We start from the raw sequence: 19,041 nt of genomic DNA on the forward strand, positions 1-19,041 counted from the left end.
TGGGTGAGGGTGGGGGCCATGGGTTTTTCCATGGTATCTGGATGGAGTAAGGCAACCAGTATCTAAAAGTTTCTGTCTCACTGGGTTGCCCCCTGGCCTGGTGCCTTGGTTATAGAGAGCAGAATTTGGGGGGGCACTTTTGTCTAAGTCTACTGCTGTTTCTTGGTTGTCAGTTTTTCTAGCATCCAGTCTGGAATACACAAGGCAACAACAACAGAAAAAAGCACACTGGAAACTCATTGCTTGGTCATTCCTTTAGGTCTTGAGGTCCTCTGACCAGTCTACCCTTCTATCTCTACCTTTTATGTTCTTTTAAATACAACGCCCAGAGTTTTTAGCAGTACTTAGTAAGAGGATTGCAGGAGATGCAGGTTTGATCCCTGGGTTAGGAAGCTCCCCTGGAGAAGGAAATGGCAACTCACTGCAGTATTCTTACCTGGGGGATCCCAGGGACAGAGGAGCCTGGCGGGCTACAGTCCATGGGGTCTCAAAAGAGTCAGACACAACTTAGCAACAAAAACAGCAACGAAGAGGCATATAGAGAGGCACATTGACTTCACCTTCGTCTGGAGACAGAAGTGAGTGGGCAGAGTTTTAAAGTGCCAAAAATAATAAAATGTCTAACTTTTCAACCCTTAGACTGAACAGGGCATTGATGTTCACAAAGTCCATTCACAGGCATTGCTTCCTTGCATCCTAGTAAACTTGGTATTCTTAGCATCAGCCTTTTTCATATGGGAGAATCTGTTCAGAAGGGACAGGCCTGACCCAGACTCACACAGTGAGTTATCACAGGGCTGAGGCCAGAACGCGATTATTCTACTTGTTGCAAAATTTTTTTGAGCCAGACGAAGTAGAAGCATGGAGGTGAATAGCTGGCCAATGACATTTATTTTAAACACACTTCTGAGGCCCTCCTTGTCTCCTGCTCTGGTTCTCCTGTCTTGAAGATGCATGATCTATATTCACTGCTTGTGCTGCAGGACTGGGCAAGTGATGTGACCCACAGCGTCACCAGCCAGGCCTGTGTCCTGGGGCACAGGTGTGAGCCCTGATGGGCTTGGCCCTGGCCCCACGGGCCGGTGGGACTACCTGCTCTGGGAGGAAAGCCCTCTCCCAAGCCCTGGCCTCCCACACAGTCAGAGTGCAGGTGGACAGACATTCTCCCTGAGGTCATGGCCCTGGGAGCTTTCTTTTCCCCTCATGCTCTTCTTCTCATAAATTGACAGGCTGCCCTTGATATTGTTCACCATTCGTGAAGTCAAAGGTTAAAAAGCAGTGGTTCACAGTAGATTTTCAAAACCAGCCTGGCTGCCTTGTTGCAATGCAGAAGCTTTACCCATCCTGTGGGGCCCACTGTGGGGACCTACAACTTTGCCACAACCTGTCCTCCTGGCAATGTGCACCCTATTCATTTTAGTCCAACCATTTCTTCTCTAACACTAAATCTCCAAATTTTTCCTAAAGCACTCACTGTACCTAAAACAAATTTCCTACATCTGAAGCTTTTAAGTATAACATAAGATTGGCTGGAACACTGAGATTCTGCAGATTTACGAGTGCATGTGATAAAACCTCCAAAAAGTCTGGACTTCAAAGTTTTCTGAGTCAATCTTTAAGTAAAACTCACACTCCACAATGATGTGCCGTGTTCAGTCTGTGGCTTCAAGTAATCCCTCGTAGAGCACCACATACTCCCAAGACCTACACACTCCAGTCTAAGAAGCATAACCCCAGGTAACTTATCAAATAAAGCTACAAACTCTTTTCTATGGTTCAATAGCACACACTAAACACATTTGTGGACTTGCTAAATTTTATCTTTTCAAAAAGTTATTCCAAAACCTGTGAGAAAAATTAATATGACAGAAGGTAGTTTTTATCTGTTATGAAACAACAAAGTGTGAGAATTGGACTGTGAAGAAAGCTGAGCACCGAAAAATTGATGCTTTTGAACTGTGGTGTTGGAGAAGACTCTTGAGAGTCCCTTGGAGTGCAAGGAGATCCAACCAGTCCCTCCTGAAGGAGATCAGTCCTGGGTGTTCATTGGAAGGACTGATGCTGAAGCTGAAACTCCAGTACTTTGGCCACCTCATGTGAAGAGTTGACTCATTGGAAAAGACCCTGATGCTGGGAGGGATTCGGGGCAGGAGGAGAACGGGACGACAGAGGATGAGATGGCTGGATGGCATCACCCACTCGATGGGCATGAGTTTGAGTCAACTCCGGGAGTTGGTGATGGACAGGGAGGCCTGGTGTGCTGCAATTCATGGGGGTCCCAAAGAGTCGGACACGACTGAGCGACTGAACTGAACTGACTGAAACAACAGAGGATATATTTCAGAAAAATCAAAGTTTAGAAGAGGCGGAATCTGCTTCCTAGTGGAGACGGCTGAGCAGCAAATAACCACAAAGATACAAGTTTAAGGCTTTATGAATTCTCACCACCGGTCCCGCAATTCTGTAGTCATGAGTCATATTACTGATTTGAATTAAGTAGGAAAAGGCATGTATAAAAATAGTAAGATTCTTGAATTACAGAATTTTGGAAAGAAATGTGATTAATTTTATTTAGCTCCAATTGCACACAGTAACCAGAATTAAGCTACAGTGGGTTAGCGCAATAGAGCAGCTTTAAAGCGATGGTGGAGATGAATTGGATTTATGCTAGGAATTTGTTCCTGGAGACTAATCTTCACCAGGAGCAGGCATTTCCATTTAACATCTAAAGTGGCACAGATTCCATTCACCAGGACTGCCAAGTTAAACAATTCTTTAAATTTTTTTTCAATTTATGGGGGTAATTATTATCTCAAATATTGTGTATAAATGAGATTTTATTGTTACCTTGTATTTTACCATTTCAGAGTCACACAATTCAAGTTTTCATAAAGTGTGAACATACTGCATATGACATATTTAAAGGCAATGAAAGTAGTGATTCTCCTAGGTTCTTAGTCCAGTGTTAATTTGCTTAACGACCCCCTCCTCTGCAGATGAATCAGAGAGAGGTGTGAGTTTGCCTCCATCTGTCCATCCAACGTTGAAGAACACTTCCCAGCAGAGGAAGAGCCTGGATTACTGACAGTGCCCAGAGTCCCTGGCGGTAAGCAACAACCAGGAGAAAAGAGCGTTCTCACAGCCAGCAGACCAGCTCAGGGACACCCTGCCCACAGCCCACACACCACTCCTTCACCATAGATGTGAGGGGAGCCACGGTGAACAGAAACCGCGTTCCCAAACAGACGACGGCCCTGGCAACTGACAGAGGTGAGCCCACTGCTGAGAGTCACCAAACGTCTGGGAAAATTCTGTAGCGGAAAAGCAAGGCACCAACTCTACATCAGAAGAACATTCACATAGAGAAACCACATATAGAAAGAAAAGCCAGTGTTTCCAAAACTAGATGCTAATCTTCTTCGGAAGGAGAAAGAAGGATATCACACCGATAAACAAGAATACACATTTTTTTCCCATTTCCTACAAATGAAAAATTAAGTTGTAAAAGTTAAGAATTTAAAAGTGAGGTGATAGAGAATACAAAAAAGAAAAAAAAATCCAAAAACATCTAGGACAAAAGTGTAATTCCTAAGAAGAAATAAGGTCCAGATAGACCCTGGTGTCTCTTCAGCAACACTGCATACAAGGAGACAATGAAGCAGTGTCTTCACAGTGATGAGAGAAATGATTTTTTAACCTAGAATTCTATACCTGGCCAAATGGTCATTTAACTGTGAAGGAGAATGAAAGCTTCAGAAAGCTCCTCAGTCTTGAGCTCTCTCTAAAAAATTATTAATGATGGTTACCAGCAAAACTAAAAGAGAACCCAAGAAACAGACATAAGTATAAGAAACAGTGATGAGCCAAGAAACAAATACAACTTATAGATAAGCTTAAGTAAATGCTGATCATGAAAATAATTAACAACCCAGAATGGAATTATGGGTAGATCTCAACAATTTAAGTGCTAGGAAAGTAGGAAAGGCAAAGTAAAAGTGTGCTAAGGGCCCTGCCTGAGCAGAAGAGGCCCAGACAAGCAAGAGGGAAGAATATTAGATGTTGAGAAAAAAGCACAGATGAGCTTAAATATCTGAATTAAATCACAGAGAAGTGTTTACACCTTGAGAGAGAAAATAAAGCAGCAAAAATAACAACGAAGAAGACAAACAAACAAACAGCAAGAAAGAAAAAAAAAAATAGAAAGTATGATAAATGGAAAAAAAAAATAAATAGAGAAGAACAATTGCTCCAAACACTATTACAGTAACTATAATAAATATAAATAGGTTAAAGTAATTAATTAAATATGAGGGACTCTGAGTTTGGCTACAAAGGCAAAAGCCAGCTATATTTTATTCACCAGACCTATATTTAAAAACAAAATGACACGGGGCAGCTGAATGAAGAGACTGAGAAAGAGAAACTAGATAAAGGCCAACGGGGTGGGGGTGGGCAACAAACAGCAAAAACAGTTTCAGGAAAGTTGGGATGCAAGAAGAAAAGTATTAAAAAGGACAATGAGGAATGTTTCCTATTGATAAATGACATAATTCACTTGAGCAACCTTGATAACGACTTGAGCATCCTGGATAACAAAGCTCTTGCCTGTTATTTTTGAGATCTTGTCATCATCAAGTCGGGTATCTCTGTCAGGTCAGTGAACAAAACAAATAAATCCCCAGCCTTCATGGAGCTTTTGTTCTGGTAGAAGGCTGACAAGCAAAAAAACAAACAAAAAAACAAAAAAACCTCGTAAGGAAACTATATAGGGTGTCAGATGCTAAAACAAATATATAGGGAAGGGTGTCAGGGAACACAGTTTCAAGTCGGGCACTAAGAACAGATGGCCTGACTGAGAAGGGGATACGTGAGCAAAGGCCTTAAAAGAGCTCAGAAAGCAAGCAGGCAGATTTCTGAAGAAAGAGAATTCCAGGCAGAGGGCACAGCAGGAGCCGGAGTGGGAAGTGGGCTCGAGATGGGAGAGGTAGTCAGTAACGGGGGGAACAAATAGACATCCATGGAGCACAAACTGATGTCCCCTCCCCACGTGACTTTAGGACATCACAAAATAAAACACACGAGATGAGCTACCTGAAAAATGATACAACCTGAAACATTACTAAAAAGAACAGAATTTTAGAAATGTGTGACACCCAGTCAAGGAGACCTGAATTTAGTCTAGAGAGATGCTACTAGATTGTGACTACAACTAAAATAGCTTAGACCTATTCAATTATATCTTACCAACTGTGATGGAAGACAGTATAAAAAGAAAAGAGAAGGGCTTAAGTTCAGGGATCTAATGGGTGGCATGGTGATTGTAGCTAATAATACTTTTATATGTACCAAATACTTAAATGTTGCTAAGAGAGCAAATCTGAAATGTTCTTAGCACAAAAAAGAAATGGGAACTATGTGATGAGATGGACGTGGCAGCTGGTACTATGGTGATAATCATTTTGGTGACATCATTTATAAATGTGTCAAAGCAACACATATACCTTAAACTTACACAATGTCATATGTCAATTATATCTCGATAAAGCTGGAAAAAAAAAAGAGAGAGAGAGAGAGAGAAGGGCATCGTTTGAGTAGTATTCATGAAACAGGCACTTAGGAGACAATATGTGTTGATATATTTCAGGCAAGGTTGTGGTTGAGAAGGCACTGATCAGTAGACTTGAAAAATGAGTTTGTTCAGCAGATGTATTTTTCATTCTAGTCATAAAGATAGAAGTACCTGGGGATACTTAGATCACTAAAATCACCCAATGATTTCAGGGGCAGAAAGCCACCTTATTAGTAGTAGTTTCCCATATAGACTCCCTATAGGAGAGGGTGCTCATCTAAGGACTTGAGCACCTAGTACCAAGGAGACTTCACCAACATATATTAATAAAATGGCACTCGGATTTATTCACAATTATTTATTCTCAGGTGAGTTTGGTTTTAGTAGTCAGCAGCCCAGAACTACCTGGATATGCAGAAACAAAAGGGACCTAAGTGAAGAGCCAAGTTTTGAAATAGAGTTATTACCCTGAGGGAAGAGTTGGGTCAATCAGACTTAGGCCTCCCGGGTGTCACAGTCCTTCACCCGTCTAACCACAGGCGTGAAATACTGTACTGAGCAAACAGCACTGGACTTCACAGTTAGACAACCATCTGGGACTCTGCCACCACTAGCTACCAACCCTGAGCAGTGCTACTTGGTCTCTTCAATCCTCAGAGATTTACATATCTTTCAAAATGGGAGTAGTAATATGTATTCTATCTGTCTCACCGGTTTGTTTTGAGGCTCTAAATTTTGAGTATCTAAATCTAAAACAAACAAGCTGTAAGAAGAGAAAGTATTAGTGCTACCATCATCACATGCCCTGCAGCCTGAGTATATAATTGATAGACTGGAGCGCATTACCACAATTATCTGAGAATTGAAGGCAAGATGAAAAACCACTAACCCACTGAACAAAATATAGGAAATCCTACCTCTCAGCAACTGGTTTGGCAATGTTTTCAAAAATGGTCTCTTGCTTTGCATCCTGATCAAAAATCCTTTGAAATCTGCAAATGTGAAAACAGTAATTATTTAAAAGCTGAGCCTTCAAACACTATTGGATTAATCCATTTTTTTCCTCCTAAAAGCTCTGTAAATTACCCCATATTTACATCATTAGGCTTACCTAACCTAATACAATGTTTGCCCTGTAGCCCCAAATACACTGAGCTCTTGTACCCCTGTATACAAATGGTGGGTAAACAGTATTGCTTTGACAAGATCTGTACAATAAATCCCTCTGAAAAACTGCAGCAGCTTTGAACCAAATAATAAACTGTGTGTTTTTTAGCTCTCAAGAGGGACAGTGTCTGCAATTGGCATCAAATTCAGATCGAGATTAAGTGCATGAAATGAAAACCCAACAACAGGACGTAAACAGCCAAAGAACTTCTGATGTCTGATGTGTAAGAAAAAGATGCAGCTGTGAAATGCATGATTATTGAACTCAGTTTTAATGTTTGAATTGAAGTTTATCTTCCATTAATTACTGCATCCTAGGATCAGCTACTTAATTCTCAGGATGTTTGTTTCAGTTTGTTGCTCAAAGTCAAAAGTCAAACAGTACATTAAAATAGAGCTGTATTGTAAAGGAAATCTTGATCTGACTGGCATAGCGAGGGGACTGGGGAGACAGGATGGTGGCCACAGCACCCTTATTGCAGTGGCATCTGACTTAGCTCAGGACAGGATCACAAGCACTGCCAGACACCTGAGGAGATGCACTGTGCTATGCTTAGTCGCTCGGTCGTGTCTGACTCTTTGTGACCCCATGGACTGTGCCAGGCTCTTCTGTCCATGGGGATTCTCCAGGCAAGAATATTGGAGTGAGTTGCCATGCCTTCTTCCAGGGGATCTTCCCAGCCCAGGGACTGAACCCAGGTCTCCCGCATGGCAGGTGGATTCTTTACCGTCTGAGCCACTAGGGAAGCCCCGAGAAGATGCACAACCCACCCTCATACAGTCTGTTTACTCACTACCAGGAAGTATGGCCCCCATTTCAAACATCATGAAGAGAGAGGCAGCAAGACAAATGGGGGAAGGAAAGGTGAGAAGCGGGGAAAAGACAAGGAGAAGGCGGACAGACAGAGAGAGAAAATATAAGTGTACAGGACAAAAACGTTAATAATTGGTGACTCTCCCACAAAGGGTAGAGGAGATTTGCTTGCATTATTCCTCCATTTCTTCTGCATATTTAAAAGTTTTCGAAATAAAAATTGAGAGGGGGAGGATTTTAGAGCAAAGCCTTTGAAACATACATGTCCAAAGCAGCTTTCAAAGTGGTGTGTGTGTCTGCCCACACAAGTGAATTGGGCACGAGTTCAATTAAAGTAGAGATGACATGAAATGTAGGTTTGTTTTCACTACTAAGGAGTTCAGAAGGATGTCTGGAGCTGGATTGGAAATATAAAATGGAATGAATTTCACTGTCTTTCAACAACATTCATTTCAAAAGATTCCTATAGCATAACAACCACCCTCTTGAAGAAGCAAATAATGAAACTGTATATAAAGAGAGATTGTAAGGCACTCTGGGTACTCATTTAGCAGACAGGATTATAATTTAGCAATATTTACTGAGTGTGCCCAGAACACTCCTCAAAACCCCAAAGGTGTTTGAGGGCTTCAGATATGAATATTGAGATAACGCGGCTGCTCAACTGCTCTTTGGAGGACTGCCCACTGTGATGTCTAAACAGGGACCCAGTGGTGCTTTTCGGTGATGACGATGCTTCTGAGGTTGTTTTGATTCTTTTACCAAGTTGGTGATGACTGAGTAAATGAATTAGTCATTCCCAACCCCACTTCCTTACACTTCCCTGGTGGCTCAGATGGTAAGCAATCTACCTGCAATGCAGGGGACCTGGGCTTGATCCCTGGGTTGGGAAGATCCCCCTAGAGAAGGGAATGGCTACCCACTCCAGTATTCTTGCCTGGAGAATCCCATGGACAGAGGAGCCTGGTGGGCTACAGTCCATGGAGTCACAAAGAGTCAGACACGACCGAGGGACTAACATACATACACAACCCCACTTCCTTAAGGGGAATGACATCTCCCACCGTGTAAACCAAAGAGATGGGAGGAGGTTCAATAAAGCACACATTGTGCATTAAACATCAAATATCATCACTCTCAAACACCTTATTTTATATAACAGAGCTATACAATAATCTGGAAATTCATTATGATCAGCTGTCTTCTGAAAGCCACTAAAAAGCAAAATAAAATCATAGAGTTTAAGAGGTTTAATCTAATCCTTTCCAGAGGAAGAAACGGAGGCCTGGAGAGATAAAGCAATTTACTCTTGGTCCTGGAGCTAATCTACAGTGTGCCTTGAGACATAACTTAAGTTTCCTGATTCCAAGCAGGTCCTTTCATTTATTAGGAGGTCACGTTATTGCTGTTGTTCAGTCATTCAGTCATGTTCGACTCTTTGCGACCCTATAGACTGCAGCATGCCAGGCTTCCCTATCCTTCACTATCTCCCAGAGCTTGCTCAAACTAGTGTCCTTTGAGTAGGTGATGCCATTCACCATTTCATCCTCTGTTGTCCCCTTTTCCAGCCTTCAATCTTTCCTAACATCAGGGTCTTTTCCACTGAGCCTGCTCTTTGTAACAGGTGGCCAAAGTTTTGGAGCTTCAGCTTCAGCATCAGTCCTTCCAATGAATATTCAGGGTTGATTTCCCTTAGGAGTAACTGGTTTGATCTCCTTGCTGTCCAAGGGACTCTCAAGAGTTTTCTCCAACACCACAGTTTGAAAGCATCGATTCTTCAGTGCTCAGCCTTTTTTATTGCCCAGCTCTCACATTCATACATGACTACTGGAAAAACCATAGCTTTGACTATATGGACCTTTGTAGGCAAAGTAATGTCTCTGTTTTTTAATACACTGTCTGTGTTTGTCATAGCTTTTCTTCCAAGGAGTAAGTGTCTTTTGATTTCATGGCTGCAGTCACCATCTGCAGTGATTTTGGAGCACAAGAAAACAAAGCCTGTCACTGTTTCCACTGTTTACCCATCTCTTTGCCATGAAGTGATAGGACCTGATGCCATGATCTTTGTTTTTTGAATGTTGAGTTTTAAGCCAGCTTTTTCACTCTCCTCTTTCACCTTCCTTCATCAAGAGGCTCTTTAGTTCCTCTTCACTTTCTGCCATAAGAGTGGTGTCATGTGCATATCTGAGGTTATTGATATTTCTCCCCACAATCTTGATTCCAGCTTATGCTTCATCCAGCCCAGAATTTTACATGATGTACTCTGCAGGTAGCAACAGTTAGAACTGGACATGGAACAACAGACTGGTTCCAAATAGGAAAAGGAGTACGTAAAGGCTGTATGTTGTCACCCTGTTTATTTAACTTATATGCAGAGTACATCATGAGAAACGCTGGGCTGGAAGAAGCACAAGCTGGAATCAAGATTGCTGGGAGAAATATCAATAACCTCAGATATGCAGATGACACCACCCTTATGGCAGAAAGTGAAGAGGAACTAAAAAGCCTCTTGATGGAAGTGAAAGAGAAGAGTGAAAAAGTTGGCTTAAAGCTCAACATTCGGAAAACCAAGATGATGGCATCTGGTTCCATCACTTCATGGGAAATAGATGGGGAGACAGTGGAAACAATGTCAGACTTTATTTTGGGGGGCTCCAAAATCACTGCAGATGGTGACTGCAGCCATGAAATTAAAAGACACTTACTCCTTGTAAGGAAAGTTATGACCAACCTAGATAGCATATTAAAAAGCAGAGACATTACTTTGCCAACAAAGGTCCATCTGGTCAAGGCTATGGTTTTTCCAGTGGTCATGTATGGATGTGAGAGTTGGACTGTGAAGAAAGCTGAGCACCGAAAAATTGATGCTCTTGAACTGTGGTGTCGGAGAAGACTCTTGAGAGTCATTTGGACTGCAAGGAGATCCAACCAGTCCATCCTAAAGCAGATCAGTCCTGGGTGTTCACTGGAAGGACTGATGCTGAAGCTGAAACTCCAGTACTTTGGCCACTTCATGCGAAGAGTTGACTCATTGGAAAAGACCCTGATGCTGGGAGGGACTGGGGGAAGGAGGAGAAGGGGACGACAGAGGATGAGATGGCTGGATGGCATCACCGACTCAATGGACACGAGTTTGAGTAAACTCCGGGAGTTGGTGATGGACAGGGAGGCCTGGCGTGCTGCGATTCATGGGGTCGCAAAGAGTTGGACACGACTGAGCGACTGAACTGAACTCTGCATATAAGGTAAATAAGCAGGATGACAAATAGCCTTGACATACTCCTTTCCCAACTTTGAACCAGTCCATTGTCCATGTCCGGTTCTAACTGTTGCTTCTTGACCTACATACAGGTTTCTCAGGAGGCAGGTAAGGTGGTCTGGTATTCCTTTCTCTTTAAGAATTTTCCAGTTTGCTGTGATCTACACAGTCAAAGGCTTTAGCATAGTCAATGAAGCAGAAGTAGATGTTTTTCTGGAATTCTCTAGCTTTTTCTATGGTCCAACAGACATTGGCAGTTTGATCTCTGGTTCCTCTGCCTTTTCTAAATCCAGCTTGTACATCTGGAAGTTCTTGGTTCACATACTGTTGAAGACTGGCTTGAAGGATTTTGAGCATTACTTTGCTAGCATGTGAAATGAGTGCAATTGCGTGGTAGTTTGAAGATTCTTTGGCATTGCCCTTCTTTGAGATTGGAAGATTGTGTAGGTTTTTCCTACACTCCATTTCAAATGTGGTACATGCTGATTACTTCTCATGCCAAACCGGCTTCTTCTGGTCTTCTCCATCCTGGTAAGTGCCAACTCTATCTTTTGCAAAGTTCAGTCCAAAATCTTAGAATATATGCTTGACTCCTCTCTTTCCATTATACTCTATCCAACCCATCAGCAAACTCTGCTCGCCTGACCTTCAAAATACACGCAGCAGAACCCAATTACTTCTCAACATTTCCACTCACTACTACTCTGGCCCAAGCAACCATAATTTCTTGCCTGGTGTCCCTTGGCCCCCTTTTAGTCCATTATCTACACGTTGGCAAGAATGATCCTGCTAAAACATAAGTGAAATTAGTCCAGTCTTCTGTTCACAACCCTCCATTACCTTCCCTGAGCACCTCGGGAAAAGCTCCAAAGTACCTGGCCACTCTGCTGCCCCTTAGCCTTAGTCTCCCTCCAGCCCTCTTGCTCACTCTCCTCTAGCCACACACATTCCTTGTGCTTCTTCAAGCAAGCCAGGCACTCTCTCATCCCAGGAACTTCATTTTTGCTCTATCCTGATATTGGAATTCCCATTCCTCACACAGCAGAGTGTCTGGTTTCCTTACCTCCTTCAAGTTTCTGTTAAAATGTTCACCTTCCCTGAAGCCCCTGTGAAAAACTGCAGCCATGCCTCCAGTTTGCTGCCCCTCATCCCAGCAATCCTTATTCCGCTTCCCTTAACATATTTTCCTCCATGGTACTCAAGCTTTCTGACACACACACACTGCCCATTTATCTTCTCCCACTAAAATGCAAGCACCCAAGAGCAGAAATTTGGTGCATCCTTGCTGTATTCCCACCACGAAAGCAGCACGCAGTGGATGGGTAATACAGATTCACTGACTGCACGAATTTTCTTGGGTGAAAACAGGCTTTAAAATGCTTAAATATTTTATCTCTGAACATACATGATTTCCTAATTTCTTTATTTAAAATACTAAAGCCAATATTTTTTTGTTTCTATCATCCTATAGGTGACACAAATTGAAAGCTATTCCCTATTCTCTGACTTGTGGGGATAACATAATGGAAATTGGAAAGCTCAATGGATGTTGGGAAGCTCATGAAGAAAAAAAAAAATCCCTTAATTTTACTTTTCCAAATTTAATCTTAATTTCATGTATATGGATCATACTATACACTCTCTATTTGTAACTGAATTTAATTCATTCAGCAATGTAATCAGATATCTTCCTATGAAAATAAATCTTACTTTATTACATCGAATAAAATAAAGATTTTTAATTCAGATGTTTAGAAAGAATGATCAAGAGATTTCAAAATAAGCAAACAGCACTTTTTCAATAAGCATATGTGAAAATACACTGTTTATATCTGCATAACATACAGAATACTTTGGAAATGGCCAAAAGATAGGGACATGGCCAATTGTTTCTTAGCAATCAAACAGAATCAAGCTGAATACAATGTTTTAGGAAATTGTGGCTTTGTGGAGACAGGCCTAGCCCAGCTGTCATTAAGTCATAGCTAGTAAGGTATGTTGCATGCTTATACCAAAGGCAGAATGCCCCCTTCAGAAAAATAAGTCGTGTATTATAAGGCTACTCCTTAAAGGACAGAATATAAGGCAATGAGGAGCCACAAAGACAAGGTTAGACCCACCTCACCATGCAACCATGCGCTAGTAGTTCTGCTGTCCTTACTGTAAAAGGCGACACAAGACACAGATGGGGTGGAGGTGGCGGGAGAGATAACCATGATAGACATAAGGCGGGGAGTTGTAAAGACCAAAGAGAATCTTTATCAGACAAAGTCATCATCATCATCATCACCATCATGAGGAGGGAGGAGAAATAAGAAGTAGAGAGAGAGAAACACAAAAAAGTATCTGAGGTGGTTCTATCCATGGGCAAGGGCAGGAATGATCTCAAATTAAGGCCCATGCAGAACAGCCTAGAGAGGAACACAAGAGGGCAATTAGGACGCCTTCAGCAGGACCATACATAGTCGCTCAGTCATGTCCAACTGTTTGTGATGCTATGGATTGTAGCCTGCCAGGCTCCTCTGTCCAAGGAATTTTCCAGGCAAGAATACTGGAGTGGGTAGCTATTCCCTTCTCATTTGGCCCAGAGATTAAATATGGGTTTAACTTGGGCTCAAACTTCTCCAGAAATTAAAAGTGGGGATATTAAAAGAAATTATGCCATCTGAAACTGGAGAATAAAGACAGTATGGAATGGCTGTAATCTCCAAATTTAAGGCCTGCCTACCAGGAGAGTTATTTGGACCAAAGGCACTGATGAAAATCCGGGAGTGGCTGAATGTTGCTTTTCCCCTGAATCTTGCAGTTCAACACTGTGCCAGAGAATAAAATGCAACCCATAAGTATGAGTATATACGTAATTTAAAATTTTTACTAGCCACATTTTTTTAACTGAAATGAAACAGGGGAAATTAAATTTAATAATATATTTTAGCACAATATATTCAACATTTTATCACTTTACTGTGTAATTAATATGAAAAGAATTATTGAGCTATTTTATATTCTTTTTTCAGAGTACTCTTTCAAAAACCCTTGATATATCTCATACTCACAGCACATCTCAATTCAGACTAGCTCCATTTCAAGTGCTCAGGAGCTACATGTGGCTAGTGGCTGGTACCATAGACAGTACAGGCACAGAGTGTACATACGCACATGTGAGGTCACTATACCTTTTATGTTATTAAGAAAGCTCACCTATTCAGCATACAGATTGTTCCTTAAGTTGTCATCTTTAATAAATTTTAGTCATGCATTAAATGTCCTAAAAGTGGGCCAAAAAGGAAAAGATAACACTTGATAAACAGATGTAATTTTTATTTAAAAAAAGGGTAGGATCTTAGGATAGCCTGTTGGATACAGAAATATACCCCCTTTATAATGCTTGGCACAGTAGTGAAAAGACAACTTGAATTCTATTTACTAGATAAGATAAAGAACTGTACTACATTCTCCCCAAGAAATGATACCAATGATTTCACAGTGGATATTAAAGCAGTACAAGAGTCACTTCAATAGTAAAACAGAACTGAAGATGAAAAAAGGAAAGCTTACTTAAATCTGTAGCTTTCTCGCTTATTATTCACAAATCCATCTGCCAAATCACGAGGTAATATGATTTCCAAGCTAGGTGTTAATTTTTCATCTTCATCTATGGAATAAATCTGCAAATATGAAGACAATACATGAATATAAAATGATAAAATTACAACTTGAACAATAACCATGTTATTATGTCATGTTTTGTAAAAGTATTTTAACAACTGTACTTTTCAGATAAAAAGTCATAACATAACACAACTTGGATAATTTTCCTGTTTAAACTCTGAGCACACTCAAACAAATATATGGAACTGAACAAAAAATAAAACCTAAATCAATGCCTGATCAAAGCTCAGATCCTCTTTGAATGATCTAATACTCAAATTTGAGTCTTTGAGTGTCTGTCTCCATTGTTGAGAAAGTAATAGCCCTGACAACAACATATTCTCTAAGTATTGCTTTGGAATTATGTGCCAGAAATTAACATTTTACTACAACCAATAAGCATTTCTCAGCATTTACAAAATGCTAGACACAGAGATGAAAGGCCTGGGTCTGAGCCTTCTCAGAGAGCTCACAAGAATGCCCTAATTCAAGTTATGTTCAAAGAAGTCCGAGTTTCCATGAGACATATTTAAGCATTTGATAAAAGACATGTGGTTTCAAAAGACACATGTAATTCACGTCTTTGATGTCATTTTCTAGGTTCTCCTCCCAGTTCAGCCACTAATTAGAAAATGACCTGAGAGAAATCACTTAACCTCTTTAAGCAGATAGGGAAATGAAGGGTCTTAACCAACCCCCTTTACAACTGTAATATTCTGATTCTCTTCTTGGTTATCTACCCCTTTACTTATTGTCCAGGAAAAGCAAGAGTCCAGCCTATAAACAGATCATAGGGAATAAACAGAAGTCTACAATTTGATGTCCAAAGACCTGGGTCTAACACTGATCTCAATTTACCAGCTGTGTGACCAGTCACCACTTTTAGCATCTCAGTACATACATAAGATGAAGAAAACAGAATCGCCTCCATTACAAGATTGCTGTGGGGATCAAATGATGTCATGGAAATGGAAGCATTTTGTAATGCACCATAAAAAATGTTAGTCATTAGGTTTAGAGGTTTTTAAAAAAGCCTTCTTGTCTTTCACCAAGAAATAAAGTTCTTTCTAACAAGCAATACTTCCTGTTTAAGACCCATTTAGATGCTTGATTATGGGGGGAAAGTCATATTCTGAAATAAGTAAAAAGCCTACCTAAATCTCCAGAAAGTCTGAATAATTTTCCTAAGCAGATTTTTATTGAGCTCTCTCATTTAAAATGTGAGGAATTCATGTAAGAAAAGTCATGCTGTAAAATAAAATTATTCATAGAAAGTTATGGCATCAGGTCCAAGGCTTTCTGGTTAGATTTTCTCAAGAGACATTTGAAAATTATATTCTATAGGGCACTATATTGTTTTCTTAAAAAGGTTAACGGTTAGACAGGTGAATGAAAGGGTGAGTAAGACAAAAAAGCGTACAGGAGTGAGGGATGCCATACATTTTTTTAAAAACCTGTAACAGTACTCAGAAGACAAAAAGGGCCAATAACTATTAACAGAGTAGAACAGTGACTTTCCACTCCTCTCATTAAGCCATTCTTTGAGGCATTAAGAAAAGTCCACAACAAGAAAACTTGTTTAGTCTAATAGACTGGCTTTCTACTGTTAGTCATAAAAATACTTGAGATGGAGCTGTTCTTTAATAGGAGACAATTAAACCAAATGCAAGAATGAATATGAAGATATTTCAAAATATACAAAGCACTATGCAAATGAAAAGCACTGCTACTGTTAAAATTATCACAGAGGGTCATCTTATGTATCTTTTAATATATTAATCTATAAATTATCATCATTTAATTTATAGGGTCTCAGGGAGTATGATTAATGAAGTAACAGAGCCACAAAATGAAGAAAAAAAATACCTTTGATTCACTCTTAGTTTAATGCTACAAGGGGTATATCTAATCAGAGAAACAACCACACAATCTTTGGGAGCAAAAGTACAGGGTGCTAACAGTGGGATTTCTAAGGAAGGGTAGGGATACACTAATTCAAAACTCGTTCATCTGTGTTCTGTGATTTTTCTGTACATGGCATAATGTCGCAACTCAGTAAGAATCTGGCATTATTAAAGTACAATATGATACCTAAAAATATCTCATGGAGTAGCAAACAAGACACTCCACAGAATCTCATGGAAGAAATGCAAAAGAAGGCACATTTAAAAACTACAAAGATTGCACTTTAAGGAAAGAAGTTCAAGTGAAATCCAACATTCTCTATCAACTCCCCCCTCAGTCCCACCTCTATCCATCCTGTCACATGATCACATCCAAGCACCTGTTTCTGACTGCTGAGTCAATATAGACAGGTTCAGTATTTTTAGCTAAGAATCTGGGGGTGGGTATGGGGGAAAATGTGGGTGTGGGGGTAATTTTTATATGTGATGTACTTTAAAAAAAAAAAAACCTTGTAAGAGAATGTAAGAGGAGAAAAAATGGGAAGATACTCAATGGTTGCTTTCCATACTCTATATTCCTTAAATTTTTTAAATGCCACACTTAGAGTGTTTTCATGCATCTTTTCCTAACCGTATTCCATGAATGAAAAGACTGAAGATGAAAACAATGACAAGACACTATATCCTCCTTGTTTTAAATATATAAATTTACATGAGGCAAATCTTAAATTATGAGCTGCTATGATGTTACATGGACTTCCCTTGTGGCTCAGCTAGTAAAGAATCCGCCTGCAAGGAGGGAGACCTGAGTTCGATCCCTGGGTTGGGACGATCCCCTGGAGAAGGGAAAAGCCACCCATTCCAGTATTCTTTCCTGGAGAATTCCATGGACTAGAGTCCATGGGGTCGCAAAGAGTCAGACACGACTGAGCGACTTTCACTTCAAATGATGTTACATGGGCTTCCCAGGTGGCTCAGTAGTAAAGAATCCACCTGCCAATGCAGGAGACAGAGATACTGGTTTGATCCCTGGGTCAGGAAGATCCCCCGGAGAAGGAAATAGCAACACACTCCAGTATTTGTGTCTAGGCAATGCCACGGAGAGAAGAGCCTGGTGGGCTACAGTCCATGGGGTTGCAAAAGAGTCAGACACGACTTAATGACTAGACAACAGCAAATATTGTTACATATATACATACACTCTTTGTAGATAATGAAGTAGAGATAAAATATTATTAAAAATATACCCATTCCAGAGACTCATGAATATGACTCAGATGGCCGTTGCCTATATCCTTATTTTCTGAGGCAGAAAGGTTTTGTCCCAAAAGCTTTGGAATAAAAAAATCCTTAATTAAAATCAGGGTTCTGCCACTCACCAGGTGGCGGGCTGAGCCAAATTATTTAACCTGAGACTCAGCTTCCTCATCTATAAAATGAGGAAAACATCAGCCTTGCAGGGTTTTCATGAGACTCGGGGATAATGCAGACGAAGGATCTAAGTGGTAAGAATGAATGCGCTCCTTCCCAAGGAAAGAAAACAATGTTTTGAAACATCTGAGGAGCATTCAAAGTATTTCTGCTCAGAGTAGGATCATGCCTTAGCCTCCTATGTACACTTTTGAGCTTAGCATCCTTGAGGAAACGCCAAGTAAATGCTCAGTTAATGTTTTTAGAATAAAAGGTATGTACATTCTTTGTGTAAGTTGCACACATACCTGTTTACATATGCAACGAGTGTATGTCAACGTTTATGTTCAGAATGACAATATAGTCAAAAAACCCTAAGGGCCCACTGCGTGAGAACCACCGTGTAGGCTTTGTGTGTCTCTATCTGTATCTATCATCCGTAACATCCTAGACGTGTGTAGACGCTATCTCTGGCTTGCACGTTTTGCCCGAGGGTGAAACAGAAGTTTGAAAGCACCTGGGTGGGCAGAGCTGCGTGACTGTTTTCGAGAAAAGTGCAATAACGGCGCACAGCTGAGGCTAGCCTATGATCACGCATACACACAGAGGTACATGTGCGTGCACGGGTCTGCAGCTGCGTGAACACGTGTTCCCGGAGTACACAGGTGGTTCCGTGCAGGTTAATCGGGGCCCGCAGGTCTGTGTCGGATGGAAACGGGCTGAGTGCCTGTCTGTCCGCGCCCCCTGACAGCAAAGTGTTGGCGTCTGTGGGCTGCTCCACTGCTAGAACCGAGTGTGCTGGACGCCTGGCCGCCGGGGACCCTCGCGTGCCGCCCCTCCCCCGGCCTGAGAGGCCCCGCCGCGCCGGCGCCCGTGCTGCTCCGACCCGTACCCCTTGCTGCTGCTTCCGGACAGTGGGCTTCACCCTGGCGAAAATTTGGATCGTCTGCTTCACCATCTCCTTCCCGGCTCTTGCACTGACCCTTGACCTCTCTCAGGCACTGGCTCCCGAAACTTCTGACTCCCGCTGCCTCAGGCAAGCCGTAGCCTTGGCAACAGTAACTAGGGACACTACCCATGGAGCACCGCGCCAACCAGGACCGCCTCCTCTCCCCAATTGGTTGCTGACGGGGAAGGCCCGGAGGGAAGGATTAGGACGGGGGCGGGGCCAGGGGCGGGGCCACGCGGAGAGAGCTGCGCGTGCGCGTGGTCACGTCTGGCACCTGGCTTAGAGCCAAAGCTAAACTGGAGAGTGGTTAATGGGGTG

The 19,041-nt window shown here is 41.5% G+C and overlaps 1 protein-coding gene across 1 annotated transcript in view; it reads right to left on the reverse strand.

Annotated features, from left to right (window-relative positions):
- Positions 1-18,732, reverse strand: part of KIF6 (kinesin family member 6) — a 392,667-nt gene extending 373,935 nt beyond the window's left edge. The window contains exons 1-3 of the mRNA XM_061146073.1: positions 18,667-18,732; positions 14,368-14,477; positions 6,487-6,561 (exon numbers count right to left, since the gene is read on the reverse strand). Of these exons, the coding sequence (XP_061002056.1) occupies positions 6,487-6,561; positions 14,368-14,477; positions 18,667-18,732 (251 nt within the window). The remainder of the gene's footprint in view (positions 1-6,486; positions 6,562-14,367; positions 14,478-18,666) is intronic.
- Positions 18,733-19,041: the final 309 nt, after the last annotated feature.

This window comes from Dama dama, chromosome 7 (genome assembly GCF_033118175.1).
Source record: "Dama dama isolate Ldn47 chromosome 7, ASM3311817v1, whole genome shotgun sequence".
Classification (NCBI taxonomy): domain Eukaryota; kingdom Metazoa; phylum Chordata; class Mammalia; order Artiodactyla; family Cervidae; genus Dama; species Dama dama.